Source organism: Pavona decussata, unplaced genomic scaffold (genome assembly GCF_977016875.1).
Source record: "Pavona decussata unplaced genomic scaffold, jaPavDecu1.1 SCAFFOLD_134, whole genome shotgun sequence".
Taxonomy (NCBI): domain Eukaryota; kingdom Metazoa; phylum Cnidaria; class Anthozoa; order Scleractinia; family Agariciidae; genus Pavona; species Pavona decussata.
The window spans coordinates 2,839,233-2,858,266 of NW_028145547.1; the positions used below are offsets into that span (position 1 = coordinate 2,839,233).

Consider the following 19,034-nt stretch of genomic DNA (forward strand, 5'->3'; position numbering starts at 1 on the left):
TGGGAGATGTGATGAAATCCATCTATTACTTTCCTGTGACTTGTTGTCACCAAAGGTAGTTTAGAATTCAAATCATCTTCAAAGAAGTTTTTAGCAACTCACACGAAAGAATAATATTGTTTTTGAGAATGACGTATTATTCAGCAAGTGACGCAGGCATACTCGCAAAAAAAAAATCCGAGTTCCAAGTATAATGGCCTTAGCTCCCACGAGTCTTCTGTAGCTCAATGGTGGTGCATCCCAACTAGTAATTGGAAGGTCTTAGGGTTGACTCCTGATAGGAGCACTTGGATTTTTTTTTTCTAGTATGCCTGAGTCACTTACTGAATAATACATCATTCTCATTTATTCACCAGGCTTAAAATATTCCATCACACTTATTCCATTGCACAATATTACTTTTGTTCTGATCTGTTTGAACTTAAAAGCTAAGACACATTTGGGTTTTGTTTCATTTTAGCTTTCTTGCCTCAAGGTAAAAAACAAAACATTGTGGAATTGTGTTTCTCTCTAACACGATAAACGATCTACATGCCAAATTATAACCAATTTAGTAATTGAAAGGTTCCAGTCATCACCATTATTGCTACTAATATTATTATTATTATTATTATTATTATTATTATTATTATTATTATTGTTACGGTATAATTATTATTAATGGCATTTATTTATCCACGATAAAAACTAACAACTAAGCTGATGTCCTTGTGTCATTACAATAAAGGAACATAAGGAAACATACCAGCCTACCTATTTACAAGTAACTTATTATCTCACAAAAACCTATAAAAATTATCACCTAATTTAAACCTATAATTTTTTTACCTGGACATCTCTCCAAAACCCTACATTTGTTATCATTATTATTGTTGTTGTTGTTATTATTAAATATCGTTATTAATATAAAACAGAACATACAACCATTGGTCGATTTATGGCACCTTTTATTTTGCACAATAACAATAAATACACATGGGTGCAGTTAACCTATAAATACTACTCACAGACTAATACCCTTTCAGCTCTGGTATCAGTATAAAAATTCTCCATACAGCTTACCTACATTATAGTGTAAGTTAAGAAAAATAATTCAATTTTATATCTTTGCACACCATCATATTTGCTACATGTACTAAAATACCTGTACACACCGGTGCAGTTAACTTACTTAAATACTACTCGCAGACACTAACAACCCTTCAGCCCTGATATCTGCATAAACATTCTCCTTTCCAGTAACCTACATTTCTTTTATTGTAGTTGAATTGTATCCTGTCTTTCCTCTATTAAGCCTCCCTGCCCCCTCTCCAATGAGAAGGGGAAGGGGGGGGGGGTGCATGGTATTAATGCTTGGTCTCAAAAATGGGGGGCTTACACAGAGGAGGCTTAGTACCTTTACTCAAGCTGAAACACATGAGGGACCCTGTTGATTTAACACAAAATTTCAAGCAATAAATGGCAGATCCTGTTTCAGCATTTACTGCAAGATGACTGACCCCCTATAGCACTCAGTCAAAATTATATTAACAAATCTGAAGAATGGCGAAAAAACATATTTGTATCGATGTTAACATTGATTATTAAAATAATGGTTCAGTTTTGTTAACAATAAAAATACTAGTGCACAGAAACTAATATCATTCATCTTTGACTGCAGATAACTTGGATTGCAAAAGTGGTGAATTTTTTTTAAGTTTGAGAAAAATGGCTATAAATTGATTTACAGTTTATTCTTCCCTGGAGAAATAATTTAATATTTTCATCCCAGTGCTCTAAGAAAAAATTCAAGCTAGAAAAGATGTTCTTTGTCAAATATTTGAGCAGCAGTTATACAGCAAAATCTCTGTGACTGAGAGAGGAGGGGTGCTTTTTTATCTATTGAGACCTGAAAAACAAGGGAGTGGGGGAGGGCTTAATAGTGGGAAGGAGCATACTCCGTCTCTTCAAGTCAAAGCTCTGTGGTGAAATTCACCGTCAACACTGCTTTTTATGTACTTTGTGACTGAAACTGTTTCAACAAACTAATTTTTTATGATTCACAAAAATATTTTGAAACTTGAGTAACAGCAGGAAGATTACAGAAAATCCATATCACCATTTTGCCTTAACTGCATGTTTAAACCAATATAGTCTATTGTCTCGAAAATGTACTAAATACATAATTATGTAAGTTACTCTCAGGTTAGGAGAAGTTTAATGCCAATTCAGTAATTTCAAGACTGAAAAGGTGAAATATCTATAGCCTATAGATAACTTAATTAAGAGTACACTTATACTCTATTGTGTTCTCGCATAGAGATAAGTGTATACACTGTATGTCTAACTACACATTCAATAAATTAAAAATACTTTAACAGTCATAAAATAGAAAAATGTCATTTTAAGTTAACAAAACAGATATTTAACAAACTTATCAATCCCAAGTAAATTAATGCATACAGACCCACATTTTAGGTGCATCACACTTCTTTACTTTTGTTCCTTTGTTTTTCTCTTTATTTATTTTCAAAGCCTTGAACCACAGACAATGTACCATCGGTGGTGATTCACTCTCCACTCTGATGCTCAAAATGTCAAAACTCGAATATCTTTACAGTGGCCAATTCACCTTTAGCAATCAGCTCTGTTGATAAATCAAACATTTGTTTCCACTCCCTATTGACACAGCACCACAGTTTCTTTAGAAATTAACCCTCTTATGTGGTTATTGACAGCCTTCCCATTCAGTAAAAAAAGCATTGTTACCAAATACATTGATTTACATGTTTTCTCAACCTTTGTTAAGCGTTTCAAATGGCCACCTTCCATATAATTTCTTATAATTTGCAGGGCTGTAATGAATCTTTAATAAGAAGCAACGTATTGACAGCTTGCATAAATAATAAAGCAAAAAGTTGAACCACGTTCAACATCTTATGTTTACACAAGCGGCTTACACATTGCCTCTTCTTCTATTTCAATTTATTTACATCCATATTCACATAAAATTTATGCCACAGTGTAAATCAGTAATTTAAGAAGTGTTGATTTTCATATACTGTCACTTACAGTAAAGTAAAATTCATTAAGTAATCTGGGCCTACGATTTGGAATAACTTGCCCACACCCCCAAGAAAGTTGACCTCAATGGATCCCTTTAAAAGTCAAATTCAAAGGAGTCTCGAGCTTTTGTCAAATAAAGGTGGTGTCCACTGTGCACCACCTGGCATTTTATTTACACTTACGTATTTCTTTTTCTCAGTTAGGTAGCTATAAGGTGTCCCCAATATTAGTAGAGGCACTAATCCTAGACAGCTATGATGTTTGACAAGATGATAACATTGCGTATGTATTACCATTTATCGAGCTTCAAGAAGCCAACTTCACAAGGAAAGTGGCTAGACATAAACTCATGAAAATCTTGAAGTCTGTTTTCTTATAATGAAGTCATTTTATATTCTGAGGAGCCAGTTTCTTTCACTTTTGTTTTGGTCACAAAAGCCAGTTGCTAATGACTGCCCACACATTAAACCTGCCATGCCTCATACTGCAGTTTCCATGATCATTAGTACATGTCTATATTTAGTCCAAGACTGAAGTTTCTGTGTCTTAAGAATAAAAACATCAAACTTATTTCTAACCATTAAATAAGAAAATTATGCCAGTTTAGCGTAATAATTAAACTTTTTTTTCACAATTTGTGAGTAGGTGGAATTCTCTAAATTGATTCGTTCTGGCAGTGGGCAGAATAAATCAATCTTGCCTAGGAAGCCAAGTGGATTCATTGTAAGGCTTAGACCTCATTTTCTTGTGGAAAAAGATAATTCAAAAATGCTATTCACCAGCTTGGAGGTCCTGCTGGGAGAGGACATACAGTTTTCCCTAATACAGACTGGCCTAGGCCAAATTGCAAAATGCTGTGCACAACAATTCACCACCTGTTTTTGACTTGATAAAATATTTTTTGACTTAGCTCATGTGTCCTCCGAGGCCCCATTCACACTAAATATCTGGATTAAAAAATGCTAATTTCCATCCGGACTAAAAAAGCATTTTTAATCACCTAAAATTAATGGATCTTTTTTTGAAAATCTTCTCCAGAGTGGATAAAGTAAGGCCCCATCCACACTAGCCCAGATTAAAAATATATTATGTTATTAAGACTAGTAAGATATACACAATATATTTATGTAACTAAAATTTCAGTCTCACGATTCAGTGCACTTTTTGACGCATTCAATACTCAGCTCACGTAACATTAGGCTCGATTTCCGCCACTCCCTTGAGTCTGGTTCATTTTCCCGAACAGCGGATGGTAATCAAGCCTAACGTAACATCTGAATTGCACACTGTAATCTAATAATAATGTTACATGCGACAATCCAAGTTATCAAGAATCAAAGCCTGATTCTGGAATACACACTGTGGCTGTTATGCTATTGGTGGATACCTATCTGATAAGCTTCTTGATCCCTGGGTTGTCGATCCATAAGATGATCCCATGCTGGACAGAGACTTGGAGCGAGAGCCAAATGGTGGAACTAAGGGTCGGCCAGCAGTATCAACCTCACTGTGTAAATGTTTGTAATGGAAGCTGCTTCCTCTTGGGCGGAATTCAGAGGTAAAGTTCTATTGGAAAAGGGAAAGAAAAACACAATACCCGTAATTAAAAGTAATACACAAGAATAAATTATTAGACAATCTTTTTACCTTAATACTTTGACAATGAAATGCAAAAACCTCTCGGCCAACAGTAAATTTTCAAGAAGGTCATGACTTTTTTCAACATGGACATGTTTCTGATGAAGCTTCATCTATCTTCAGTACAAGTAACAGAACCTGCTAGTGGGTGTGATGTAAATGCAAGAAGTTTATTGTCACGTTGCAATTAGCATTGTATCCTTCTTGCATTTATATCACACCCACTTGAGGGTTCTGTTTCATGTACTCATATTGAAGATGGATGAAGTTTCATCCCAAATATGTATATTTACTATAATAATATTAAAATAATTGTAAATTTTAATTTGTACTCACACATGTATTGATACATGAATGATTGGATTTCCTGGATATTTTAGATTTTTAAATTTTTAGATTTTAGATTGTTAGCTTATTTTTATCTTTCTTTTTGTTTTTGTAATTTTATCTGTTTATTTGTGGGCTTCCTGTAAAGTAGCTTTTAGCTAAAAGGAGTGCCACGTAAAATAAAGTTCTTATCTTATCTTATACATTAAAAAAGTCACGACTGTCTTGAAAATAATATAAATTATTTCCTGCCTGCCGAAGAAGGCTTATACCTAGACATAGAACTATAAAACAACGGACTGAGATGCATTTAACAGAAAACATGTACACATTTATAGTAGTAAACTCAAACAGCAAAATAAATTTTCATTATTTTCATCAGACTCATACATTTTTATAATGTCATGACTTGGACAGAACAGACAGGCTTTTAGCCAGGAATTGAAAGTTGGGCATCTAAGGAGCATGTTTGTTGTAATTTTTTTTAAAGGTTAGGTGAATTTTGAATGGACTTTCCCCAAAAGTGGGCGTCCATAAGACACCTGGACGGCCTTCTGGCTAAAACATTGAGAACAGATATTAAACATGTACAAAATAGAAGATCAAAAATGGGTTAGAGATGTTTGCCTACCCCTGAGTTATCATTCACTGCAAACACTGGAGCAATGTAGTCGTCCTGACTGCATTCATTGTTTTCTGTGTCAAACATTACCGCCATAGACCACAGTGGTAACAGCCACCTGATAATCTGAAACAAAACAACAGATCTCCCATTCAAGTTTAACCAATCGATAAAGGAGTATTGAGGTAAACTGCTTGCATTATTTGGAGACGAATTTCACCCTGTTGCCATTGCCTTTAATTGTGTAGTTCCAGGAAATATCCATACCACCACCATAGAGGGAATTTCAAATAGGAACCCCCCTCCCATCCCCCTGAAGGGTTTTCCATTTTTAACTCCCCACCCTTTCTGAAATCCATCAAATATAAAATACACCCCCACCTGTAGAAGGGAAACATGTTTTTTAATCAATGTAACAAGAGAGTCTGTAAAAAAGTTAAACTAAGTAAAGATCTACAAAGTTGGTAAGTTACAATTTTGAACAACTACATGTACGTCCGACATGAATGTGAAATTGACCCTCTGGAAACTGATCTAACCATTCGCCCCTCCTCCCCTCTGGAATTTCGTGGGCCTTTGCCCCCACCCACCCCCCCCCCCTCCATGTAAGGTCTGGAACTGTACCGCCGACCGGTTAGCTCAGTTGATTGAGCATCAGACTACTGTGCGGGAGGTCGTGGGTTCAAACCCCAGCCAGACCAACACTCAGGGTCTTTAAAACAACTGAGGAAAAAGTGCTGCCATTGTAATGACATCTGCAAATGGTTAGACTTTCTAGTCTTCTCAGATGAGGACGATAAACCGTAGGCCTCGTCTCACAATACTTCAATATTCATAACCCTGTGGGACGTTAAAGAACCCAGACACTAATCGTAAAGAGTAGGGCATGGAGTTCACCGTGTGCTGGTCTGGTCTTTGAGCTGTTTCATGATTTCATGGGTTGGGTGGGTAGGATGAGGTCGGTAATGGACATGTGCTGATGTAAATCGCATTTGAATATATATGAATAGAAAATGTGGTATATAAATGCATTACCATTACCAAAAAATTTACTTGTACATGTACATGTAGCTCAATAGAGCCCTAAATTAAATTGCTTTTGAACTGGAGTGATTAATAACATAAAAGACACTCCTCAGAGCTTTCCTTGCAAGTATCAGTATTAACGCAGCAAGACAACCTCACTGCACTTGCAAGTAATCTGCTTGTAATACATGTACATCCATCAATAATTTGGACTCTTTGATATTTTCTTGATCACGAGTACCTTACATCAAGAAAAAAAGGTTTTCACATGTACAATTAATTTTAACTTACATTAACAGTAATGTAGACTGCTGTGTAGCCTGCTTTATTTTTGAGCTGCAATGAAAAGATAAAGAACAAGTATTCAATGATCATGCAGATTCTACAAGGTGTTTACACTGAAGAAACACAAAACCGTTTAATGTACATAAGTGTATAAAGCATGCTTCTAATTAACTTTGTCACTGTTGTTGTTGTTGTTGTTTATATTTATTATAAGTAATAATAAATGAAACAAATACTTTTGCTTACAAACACTTCTTGGCAATAATTCTTTGGCCCAGCTGCAAATGAATAAGAAGTGAACAACTAAGAACAAGTATTGTGATCCATTTATATAAATGTAACTATGTACTAAATTCCACGAAAAATAACCTAATGTGCTGTGGATAAAATCCTGCATCATACTAGAGAGATTTCAAATCACATTCATGGCCAACAGCAAATATGAGAATAATTTTCGCATTTATGTACTTTTTGAAAAAATTAGTACATAAATTACTTTTAATAGTGCAAAATAATTCTGGCCTTTGATGCTACACTGTACATGTACCTCAAAACAACTAATTATACTGGAAAACTGAAAGCAGTGAGCGGCAAATGTAGGATGAACATGGTCAAATGGTCATTTCTACCGTTTGCCGTAAACACAACTGTAAATCTCTCTAATATTATTAAATCAATAATTAAAATGGCAACTAGTGTGACATCACAATAATATTATTGTTTTTTTCTTTTAATGGGGTATAATAAAGTCTTTGGAAAAAGTATTTATTTGTAAAAAATATTTCCAAAATTAGCACTTTTTTACCAAAATTCACCCCTGACATGTGCACTTTTAGTTTGTACTTTCTCCACACAGATTTAATGTTGAGAATGATGTATTAATCAGTAAATGACCCAGGCATACTAAGAAAAAAAATCCGAGTGCTCCTATCAGGAATCGAACCTAAGCCCTTCCCATTACTGGATCAGATGTTGTACCACTGAGCTACAGGAGACTCGTGCGAGCTAAGGTCATTAAACTAGGTTCATGGGACAAACATCCTGCATACTACTTGGATTGGAATGTCAATTTGTACGTGGCATATTGCGCAATGGAAATACAGTCGAACCTCCTGTAAGTGACCACCCATAATGTCAAGGATATGTGATCGCTTACGGGAGGTGGTCGCTTACCAGAGGTCAGACCACAGGGGGTCTTAATTTCGGATAATTTACATATAGTAATTGCGGAGACCTAACCCTTTTACCAGTGCTTATCGAAACCCATAGTAATAACTTTTCTTAGCTACAGGTATATTAAGACTGGTCCAAAATTATTCTAGGCAAAAAATCTTAGGGTCTATGGTGATTATGGTTTTTATCTCACAAATTACTTGATACGGCGATGGAGACAATTATTGTGAAAGAAACTTGACTCTTTTCTTACTTCAGGTAGCGCTGTCTAAATTTTCAGGGAACGGAACATAAGCAAAAAGATAAGAAAGATAAAAGATAAGAAAGCTTTTCTTTCCTACAAGGGATTCAATCTGATTAAAGTTTATTTCAGTGTAAAATAAAGTGCATGTGTATTTTATCAATTGTTTCAATGCTAAGCTATATCGGTAAACACTTCTGCAGACTGTAAGATTTACGGCGTCTGCTGTAATGATGTGGCCAATGTGTTAAAGCGACACATTTTTCAATTTCTGCTTGTGAGAGATACAGCAGATTGTGTGTCAAGTGGTCGCCTACGGGAGGTTGAAAACAATTGAAAATTTCAAACAATCATCTCTTAAAGTGGTCGCTTACGGGAGGTGGTCGCTTACGAGAGGTGGTCGCCTACGAGAGGTTCCATCTATAGCGATTTGACTTGAAAACTTTTGGTATTTTGGAAAAGTGGTCGCTAATGAGAGGTGGTCGCTTACGAGAGGTGGTCGCAAAGGGAGGTTCGACTGTAATGTGATTATGTTGAGCCTGGTTCTAATTTTACACTGGTTCAATCAGTTTGCAACTGACACAAAATTAGGCAGATAAATTTGTGTACAGAAAATAGGACTTAAAACATACCATTGTTGAACACAAATTACAATAAGGAGCTAGTTTACGGCAAGTGGAAGTTTTTCACGATGCTTAATATGAGCGTTTCAAATACCTCATCAAATTCCAAAAATCTCACAAATTCAATTTTTGGTGAAATCATGATACTGATACAGAAGTGAAACAATACTCTCTTACAAGGGTTCCATTAAGATTTTTTTTTACAGGCAGGAAAGAGGTTAGTGGATCAATCTGGACAGAATATGTAACTTGGATACATGTATAATCTTTCATGAATATACAGTCTACAAGTATTTGTAATGTCAAGCCACCTTTCCAACCTCCAAATGAATGCGAACAGGCCAGACAACAAAACAAAAGCAAATTAAAACAAAAACAAACAAAAAAACCCAGAAACTACGGTACATCATTCCTGTGCCACTTCCCCTGCCCTCTTCTCTTTTAGTACAATGATGGAACTTCTGTTTTGTCTCAGAGCCTGTACTTATCTGTTATTAGTTTGTCAGTTGACAAATACATTTGATACTTTCATACGTTTACTGCAATTTTGGTACTGGCAATACTCACTGACTGTCATGACAATGTCATGTATAAGGCTGACAAATGCTGACAGTTCCAAAATAAAAATTATCCTGTGTAGAAAAAGAAAGAATCAACACAGCTATTAGCACATGAAGTCAGAAGATCTACACTACAACAGGCAGCAAGAACATGCATGGCTTGCATTGATTCTATCACAGATGAATTGTATGGGGAACAGGGATGGTGCACTGGCGAGAGCACTCAGCTTCTACCAATGTAGCCTCGGTTTGTTTCCTGTAGTTGACATAATAATAATAATAATAATAATAATAATAATAATAATAATAATAATAATAATAATAATAATAATAATTATAATAATAATAACAATAATAATAATAATAATTATAATAATAATAATAATTATAATAATGACTTTATTAACGCGTCGAGCAACAATCTAGCAGACGGGGTTCCTACTGCTAATTGGGGACACCTAACTTTCTAAAATACAATCTAAAATACAAAACGAATTAATGATAACTCACTAAGATACCAACTACTAAAACTTTATATTCATAATAATTTATATCAAAATTCTAAAATCTTGTAATTAAAACCGTAATTACATATTGCATTGGTAGCAGCTACTACATCCATCTAAGATGTTACTTAGATCAAGACTGCGTATCCAGGTCTTAAACTGCTTAAGACTGGCAGCCGATCTGTCTTTGCTTGGTATCTTGCTCCAGAGTCTTGGACCTAGGTATCGAATTGAGTGTCATATCCATGTGGGTTGAGTTTGTTGTTGGTTCTTGTCCCTGCTCCAAGGGTTTTTCTCCAAGTTCTTCACTTTTCCTCCCTCCACAGGGCACAGTGGATGAAAAGCTACTCTATGGATGTCCCACTAAATTTCTCATTTATTTATTTATTTATTTATTTATTTATTTATTTATTTATTTAAATACTAATTAATGTTTCTAATCAACAGGAATTTAATTTATATTATTTTAAACAATACTTAATAAAGGACCCACCTAATTCTAATATGGCTCTTAGTTAATGAATCGTGCATCACCCCTGCACGAGTAGACTTTACATTAATTTGTAAGAGCCAGAGATTTCAGTAGCTGCTGTAACTTACGAATTGTCATCATGTCTAAAACTTACATGTAACTTACAATAAATTGCTCATTTCTTCAATGTTATTGCACTTTACTTAGCACTTACCCCCACAGATCTCTTTTCTGCGCTGTCCTGTCATCCGCTAGCATTCTAACATTGTTCAGTTCCCTGAAAGAAAGGAATCCAAGAGTGGTAAGGTAAAGGTGCACATGAGCCACAGACCTGTGATTTGCAAAACCAGAGTGTATCCCAGTTAATGAAGAATGAAGCAACTAGGAGTATTGCTATTCCCCCATTGATGGGATGCTATACCCCCTACAGCATGTTGCCGGTACCCATTTAGACACCCGACTGAAGAGAGACAATGTAGAGAGAAGTTTCTAAAGAGACAACACAGTGGAAGAAAACTTAGTCTTGAACAATGATCTTCCGATCTGATGTCCAGGGCCCAGGGACCAGTTGTTCAAAGACTGGTTATTTAATAAGCTAATCCTGGGTTAACTTGAAGCTTGATACAAGTTTACTTACCAGTACTAATCAATAGAGATTCTTCCAAAAGATTTTTGTTCCTTAGTTTTGACTCAGACCTTTTCTTTACCATTAGCTTAAAATCAGCTATTTTAAACATTTTAACCAGAGAAATGAAACCCCCAGTTAACTTTTAATCAGGGATTAGCGTTAATCGGCCTTTGAACAACCGGGCCCAGTTTGATCAAAGACCAATTTTAAGCTAATCCTGGATTACAAGAACTTTGATTCAAGTTTAATTTAAGATTTTTCAAAAAGATTTTTGTCGCTCAGTTTTGACCTTGACTTTCCTTTACCATTAGAATTAGATTTTAAAAAACATTTTTAACAAGCAAGCTGAAAAATTTCGTTAACTTTTAATCGTGGATTAGCATTAACCGGCTTTTGAACTGCTGTGCCTTAGTACACCAAATTAATGTCAGAGCATTCACAGTAAAAATATCCAGTCTTATATACCAAACCTTAAACTATCACAGTCAATTTCATTTTTAAAGTCATATCAATGATGAAGTGGCTGCAACCATAACTTGTACATTTTTCAAAAAAAAAATATGGTTACCTTGTAATAAAAATTCCTGAGACCATGAAAACTTGAACAACAATAATTTCAATAACTGACAAGAGAAGCCACTCAGGTTCTGTGGGAAAATAACAATAAACAAAAAATTAATACATGTGTAATACTTTTACATCAAAGAGGTTTTTAATTATTGTAAAAAGGCAAGTGTAAATAAAACAAGTTGGGGCTTATGTGTGTAGCAATATATACCACAAGGTAAAATAAAAAATACTGAACAAAAACATTTAAAGGCCTTTGTGGTCCTTTTGACAAAAACTGTTAATAATGTTAAACTAGTGTAGACTTTACATTAATAATTATTTGTGTCTTGGGATTCAAATGTCAATAAATTTAGAGCAACAATTATTGCAGTTTCTGGAGAAATGTTGTCATTACAGACTACATGTTCATCCCATTAAGCATCGACTCTGTTATTTTTTCTTTAACGTTTGAGGGAATACATGTTAGCGAAATACTAAAAGAATTCCCTGAGGAGTTTCAAGGGGAAAACACAAAAATAAAATAACCAGGTCTATTGTTTCGAGGATTTCTCTACGAATTATCTGGTATAATTCTCTAATCACAAAAACCAGCCATTTGAAATTCAAATCATTTTGAAACAGGTTCTGAGGATGCCAGATTTGATAGTCATTTAAGGACGGTGCCTACTTTTGTTATTGCACATACGTTCTGCGCATCTCATGATACTCGGGTTTCCTATGGGTGGTGGCTACTAATACAAGGATATCATTTTTTGTGCTATTTAAGCCTTTTGGGGGAAAGCAGATTTAGCAAGTACTTTTGGTATCCAAAAAGAAAATTAGGGGTAACCATGTATTTTTCAGAGATAATAAAGCTTCAATTTGGAAAAAACGCCATACATTGCTTTGTATTTTACTGCTTTTCAGAATAATTATTGCTTAATTATCTCTAAAAAATGCGTGGTTACTCCCAATTTTCTTTTTGGATTTCCATACCCCTTGCTAAGATCTGCTTTTCCCACATGGTCATAAACTGCGCAAAAATACTTCAGTACTAGTTGGAACCATCCTTAACTACCGGTACTATATTTTAGTATTAAGTTTTATACTTAGCACCCTAGAATGCTGCCACTGTACCTGCACATTCATTGTACTCATTCTTCAGTTTAGCCAATCCCACAATCGTTATTGTTAGAATGATAAGGACTACAGCTCCCAACACTTTATTAGAGTATCTGCAAAATAATATCACAGAGGCTGTTACAATGCGCAGGGATGTGGCTGAAGGAAAGTTTCATAGTCTCTCTTACAACATCACTTGTTGAGTTACCGGTGTAATGCCATTTCTGTCAACACACCATCACTTTCAGCAGGAGACATGGAACAGCCCATAGCCCATAACCCTTTCCTGATAGAGAAAGGAGATGACGTCTGTTGTTGGGTCCTGCAGGGAGACCTTTGATGTCAAAGTGACGAGGAGACGTGTGATTGAAGCTATAACTATCCCCACCCTCCACCCCCCCACCTCCCGAAAAAAAAAAAAAAAAACAGTAGATCAAACCTAAACCCTGAAAAATATTACCATTCTTACTTTTCAAAGTGATATTCACCCTGTCTTTGAATGAGAAGAGGCCAATCAATCTTTCAACACAGTACCTCTTCAATTTCTCTCCAATGCCCATCATTCTGGCAGCTAAACAGCAATGGAAATTGGTCACTAAGAGGAACTGGTGAGAAAAAATTCAAATAGTTCAATATTCTGAATAAACTGAGACTTGACAGTTTTTTGTGTGTACATTGATAAAAGTATTGAAGATTTTGTGGTTCTTTGAAAGATTTAATACAACAACTTTACCTGACAAATTTTTATGAACTGTGTCACCAAGTACACAGCAGTGACGGCTAAGTAAAACCAGTTGAGTCCCCTGAAAGCCAAAAAGATTTCATTACTAGAAATAGACGGACCAATGGTAAATAAACATGTAGGGAGGTATATATGAAAAAATAACTGGACTGCTGCTTCTTGTTGAAACAATTCAGGGCCGGTTGTCACAGAAGTAAGACTTGTCAAATCCTGGCCCAAAATGGAATGATTCAGCAAGAAGGCGAAATGCTTTACAGCACTGTAAAAAAGCCTTAAAAGTTTCAGTGCAGATTGAAATTTAGTTGTGAGCCCTTCCATTGAAATAAATTATCTAGTAGGCCAAACAAAACTGCCTTGTGAAAACCCTATTGCCTAGCTTTTTCACATACCATCAAATTTGCCATAATTTTAACAAAATTTTGAAAAAATTGTAATTTTTCATAATTATTATTATTTTTTTAAAATTTTTTTGGAGCCTTTGCAGTGCCTAGCTTTTGAGAGGAAAAAAGGAAAAAAAAAGAAATAATAATCTCTTCCCTGGCCTTGACTCTTAACTCAAGACCACCAGATCACCATGTTTTGAACAAGCAAAACCTGGAAGTCTGGGATAAGTGACCGACATCAAAATTATACAAAAGAAAAAGGATATCACTTGAAGCGGGGTTGCATATGTGACAGCAGCTTAACTAACTAGTATGGGGAATAAAAATTGCTTCAACCATTATGAAAAGTCTTGAATGTTTTGCACTATCTGTAGCCGCAACCCAGTTTGTAAGCAAAAATAATTAGCATCAAATTGATCTAACATGAAAATACCATTCATACAAATTAAAAATACAGTGTATGACAGTCTCACCAGAGGATGCATTCTACAATACCACTGTAGAATATGGCGTATTGGTTAAGCAGAGAATGACGATGAGAATGAAGCTTATAGAGCTAAGGAAAACAAGGTCAGAAAATGAAATTAGATACATTTGGAACACTACTACTTTGCAAAGCTGTTCCTATTATTCATTTAATCTACATTAAACAGTCACAGATTCTTTAAAAACAGTGATTTCTAATCTGAGGTACATCCTCTTTGACATAAGAGATTTAGAATATCATTACCAGCAAAGAGCAATCTTCAGACTCACATTTACTTTTTCTTGAAAAAATGAGTACACAGATGAGAATAGTGCAAAATAATTCTCGACAGTAGTAGCAGTAGCAGTAGCAGCAGCAGCAGCAGCAGCAGTAGTAGCAGTAGTAGTAGCAGTAGTAGTTGTAGTAGTAGTAGTAGCAGTAGCAGCAGCAGCAGCAGTAGCAGTAGCAGTAGCAGTAGCAGCAGTAGTAGTAGTAGCAGCAGCAGCAGCAGCAGCAGCAGCAGCAGCAGCAGCAGCAGCAGCAGCAGCAGCAGCAGCAGCAGCAGCAGCAGCAGCAGCAGCAGCAGTAGTAGTAGTAGTAGTAGTAGTAGTAGTTGTTGTGATCATCATTGTAATAGTAGTAGTTTATTGTAGTTATAGCAGTTGGTAGTGGAAGTAGTACTAGTCATCGTAGTTGCTGTAGTAGTAGTAGTAGTTTTTACTGTAGTTAGAAGTAGACTAGAAGTAGTAGTGGTCGTTGTCATAGTCATAGATTAATATCTGTAGTGACAATAAACACTTAAAATAAATTTCCTGTCAGTAACTTTTCAATTCCAACTATTATTTTATTACAGCGTAAACAGTATATAGGTATCAAAGAGTAGCTACCAATGGTACAGTAGCGTTAAGGAAACAGTCTAAAGTTAAGATCATTGTATTACCTTTACTATGCAGACAATGCACGTGATAACTGCAAGTATTGTTAGACAGCTATCCCTAGAAAGGCAAATGAAAACCATTCACGGATAAACAAGTGCAATCAATCAGAAGCTGTATTGCAGAAATCTCATTATTTGAAGGGCTCGTTAGAAAATGGGCATAAAAAATGATCTGGCCTTAGACTCCAGATTTCTTCTCTGGTGTTCTTAGTTTTAGTACTAAAACATGGGCCTACTAGAACATCAGTTCCCCAGTTTCTATACCACAAAGTAACTAAGACCTGGCTATAAGCTCTCATCCCTGGATGGGAAAGAGTATTAGCTTTCTGGTAAATAGTTTGGTGTCAGACACTTTTGATCTCTCGGACTGTATAGATTCCTTATAGAAACTGTTAAATGCTTCCACCAACGCATACAAATACTGGTATGTACCAGTAAAAAAAAGAAAGACCTAACAAACTTCTGGGTGATCTTTCAATGGACTGGTATCCTATAATGAATGTTCCTGGTCAATTCTCAAAACTCATAAACAATCCATGAAGAGAAAACAAAGGAAATCACTACCATGAAGGAGGTCTAGAAAAGTGATCTTAATTCTGGTAAAATTTTATGAACTTTTGCTTTGAATTTCACCAAGAATTATTAATGGTTTGAGAAGTTATATCAAACACTTGAAAGAGTGTTTCATCCAATTTCCAAACATCTTGAAGTTGGTTGAAAAGAACTTGGCTGCACCTCGTTTTTTCAAACCACTTCACAGTATTTGAAAATTGTAAGAAACACTCTTTCTTGTGTTTGACGATAATATTACTACTTCCAAACTTCAAAAACTGGTTCCAAGCACTGGCATAAATGAGCCACATGAGTTTATTGGCTCAGACAAGATTTAACCATTACTTCAAAAACTCATTAATAATTCATAAGCCCATTGACCTATCAAATGGCCGATAAAACATCACTCCTTATTAGTATGCGGTGTTTAATGTTTTTCTTGTATGCTAATTTCCAACGTTCACAAAAGCATCATGATTGTTATGAACTCTCTTGACACATGCTTTTCCAGGAGTGTTTTTGAAGCCGTTCAAAAAACTTGCAGCAGTCATGTTTTATCGGGTCTAAAACCACTTGCCTGCGCCTTGTGGTTTTAAATTCCGATAAAACACTGCTGCTCATGTTTTAAACATTACCTGACACATGAAGCAGTATTGAATGTTTTAAAGCATCCGGTGTAGGCCAGGGAGTGCTTAAGCGTGTTGTTTGCATCGGACATGGCCAGTAACAGTGACTATAACATCATTGGTCTACCTGTAGATAGTGGAAGGGAAATGAGAATCAATTCTTGAAACAGGCATTCAACAGTACCTTGAAAATTCTAGAACAAAAACAGCAATGGGGATGGGGTTGGGAAAGAAACAAAAACAACAAATAAATCACTTCTTTAGGTGTCACTGTATTTGGCGCAGAGTGCTAATATTAGTGGGAGCACTCTCCAAATAAATTGGGAATTTGGAAATGTTGGTTTTTGAGGAGAGGGGAAAACCTGAGTACCAGGAGAAAAACCTCACAGAGCAAGGACGAGAACCAACCACAAACTCAAGCCACATACAGCGTAATAACGCCACATCCAGGAATTGAATCCAAGCGCCCACATTAGTGGGAGGTGAGTCCTCTCACCACTGCACCACTCCTGCACCCCTCTAGGGTAAATTTCCAGAAAACAACTTACAACATGATCCAAAGATGGTGGGCACACAAATTCTTATTGCTATAATTTATAACAAATGATCTACTTGCGGTTTTACCAAACTTGTATTTACCCTCTGTTCTCCATAAATTATTACTCAAGAAGTGAGGGTAATAAATATGTTGGGCCGAAGGCCCGTGCGCTAAGCCGCACAAATTAGAATGAAAATATAATTTATATATACAGGGTGTATATATCGTTGAACGTGTCCGTGCTGTTGCCTGGCAACAGTACAAACGAAGTTTGAATGACGTCAGACAAAGGGTAGGTCGCTAGGCAGCAACATGTTGGAAGACAGGCTGGCGTCAAACGCAACTCATGTTTATCCATCAAGGGCTGAACGTGTTTATTCATCAAGCAGTGAAAAATGTTTACTATTGGTGAAACTGATGATGACCACCAAATTGTGATGCAAATGAACCACAAGGGGACGCACAAGGGACAAGACAGATTTGCCGAGGGAGATTAAACAAGGAAACTCAACGCGAGCAGCGAAGAAGAAGGAGACATCAGGAAACCACAGAGCAAAGACAAAAGACTTGTAACATCACTTCAAATCAACTGTCCACCCAGCCCTATTTGTAGCTTCATGAGGTTTTGCGAGTCACGTATTTCTGGTATTTCTTATGGAATTGGTCTCATAACCAGTACATTTGAACAAGTAGTGATATTATAAGGACAAATTAGACACTGATCACTATAGGGTCTTTAACTACATGTAGTTACTCATCGTTTAACTAGTCAGACCAAAGTCTGCTGTTCCTGGTCAAAATTAATGTTAAATTGGACACTGAACACACTGACTTGCGGGAAAATTACATTAACATTATTAGTATAAAACTGTGCCACTCATGCCATGTGAACGTCGAAACTTGCTGCCATGGTTTGTCCTTGTACCTTCAATGTGGAAGCCGGGTCCCACACAGGGAACTGCTGGTTGGTCAACTCCACCTCTATTATATTCACGCTCACTGTTTTTGGAAAAGGGTTATAGTATGACTGGTGTATGTATAAGTAATGAATGTAATCTTTCCAAGAAGTGTGCAGCCCAATGAAACTGCCAAGTATGACTCATATGTAAGCTTACATCATGTCTATTTAAAACAACTGTACACAGACGTGCAGTGTACATTAGAAAATTAAAACATCAGTATAACCATTTCAATATACGGGTAAAAATTATCATACATGTGTGTAAGGATGGTCGGTTCATTTGGAAGGAATACGGGATGGTACTGTAAACTCCACATTAATTTTGCCATCATGCTCAGCACTTGTTTACACTGAGCTAAAATCCCACAATGACGCAATGGCATAGTGTGAGTAAGCTTCATACATTCATTTTGGTTTGGTCGAAGTCCGCTTTGCGTTGCTTTTCATCGTCCCTTAATAATTGTTTTCAGATACGTCTGCCCCACGCACACTTTATAAAACATAAATTTCAATTACTATATATTTCAACATCATTGGAAATTTAAGTCTGACGTTGTCCAGGAGCCAAACAGAAGTCAAAATCATTCAATCAGTTCAATTCATGTCCCCACACGCCCCCATGAACACCCGTGTCATCACTTAAAATATAAAAATAAGAAGGTAAAATCCACTTTAGAAAGCTTCTAACTACATTACGAATACTTACCTAATGGCTCTCATCTTTATACAGCACGATAACGAAAAACGAAGGTGAAATGTCTTGTTGAATGAAAACGAAAAACTGCTCAATGTTGCCGCGCCAGAAACCCACACTTTAGCATGGCTGACAGATCCCGGCTAGGGTACTGAAGGGTGGGATTAAAGATGATTGGCATCCAACAAAAAACAACTTGAAAATAATTCCACCTATTGAAGACGAAATTTCTAAAGCTTTAGAGGATTACTCTGCAATGTTTTTCTTTTCATGTTATCATTTTGTTATTGGTCTTTGTGAATGTCTGGCATGCCCCAG

At 36.0% G+C, this 19,034-nt stretch overlaps 1 protein-coding gene across 1 annotated transcript; it reads right to left on the reverse strand.

Moving 5' to 3' along the window:
* Positions 1-3,688: 3,688 nt before the first annotated feature.
* Positions 3,689-18,870, reverse strand: LOC146467731 (uncharacterized). Its single transcript, XM_085125367.1, has 14 exons — positions 18,729-18,870; positions 16,533-16,650; positions 15,349-15,403; positions 14,416-14,498; positions 13,551-13,620; positions 13,352-13,422; positions 12,833-12,930; positions 11,715-11,793; positions 10,733-10,795; positions 9,548-9,612; positions 7,190-7,221; positions 6,950-6,994; positions 5,642-5,758; positions 3,689-4,611 (listed from the first exon to the last, which is right to left on the reverse strand). The coding sequence occupies exons 2-14, from the start codon at positions 16,613-16,615 to the stop codon at positions 4,414-4,416; spliced, it is 1,059 nt and encodes a 352-aa protein (XP_084981493.1). The 5' UTR covers positions 16,616-16,650; positions 18,729-18,870; the 3' UTR covers positions 3,689-4,413.
* Positions 18,871-19,034: the final 164 nt, after the last annotated feature.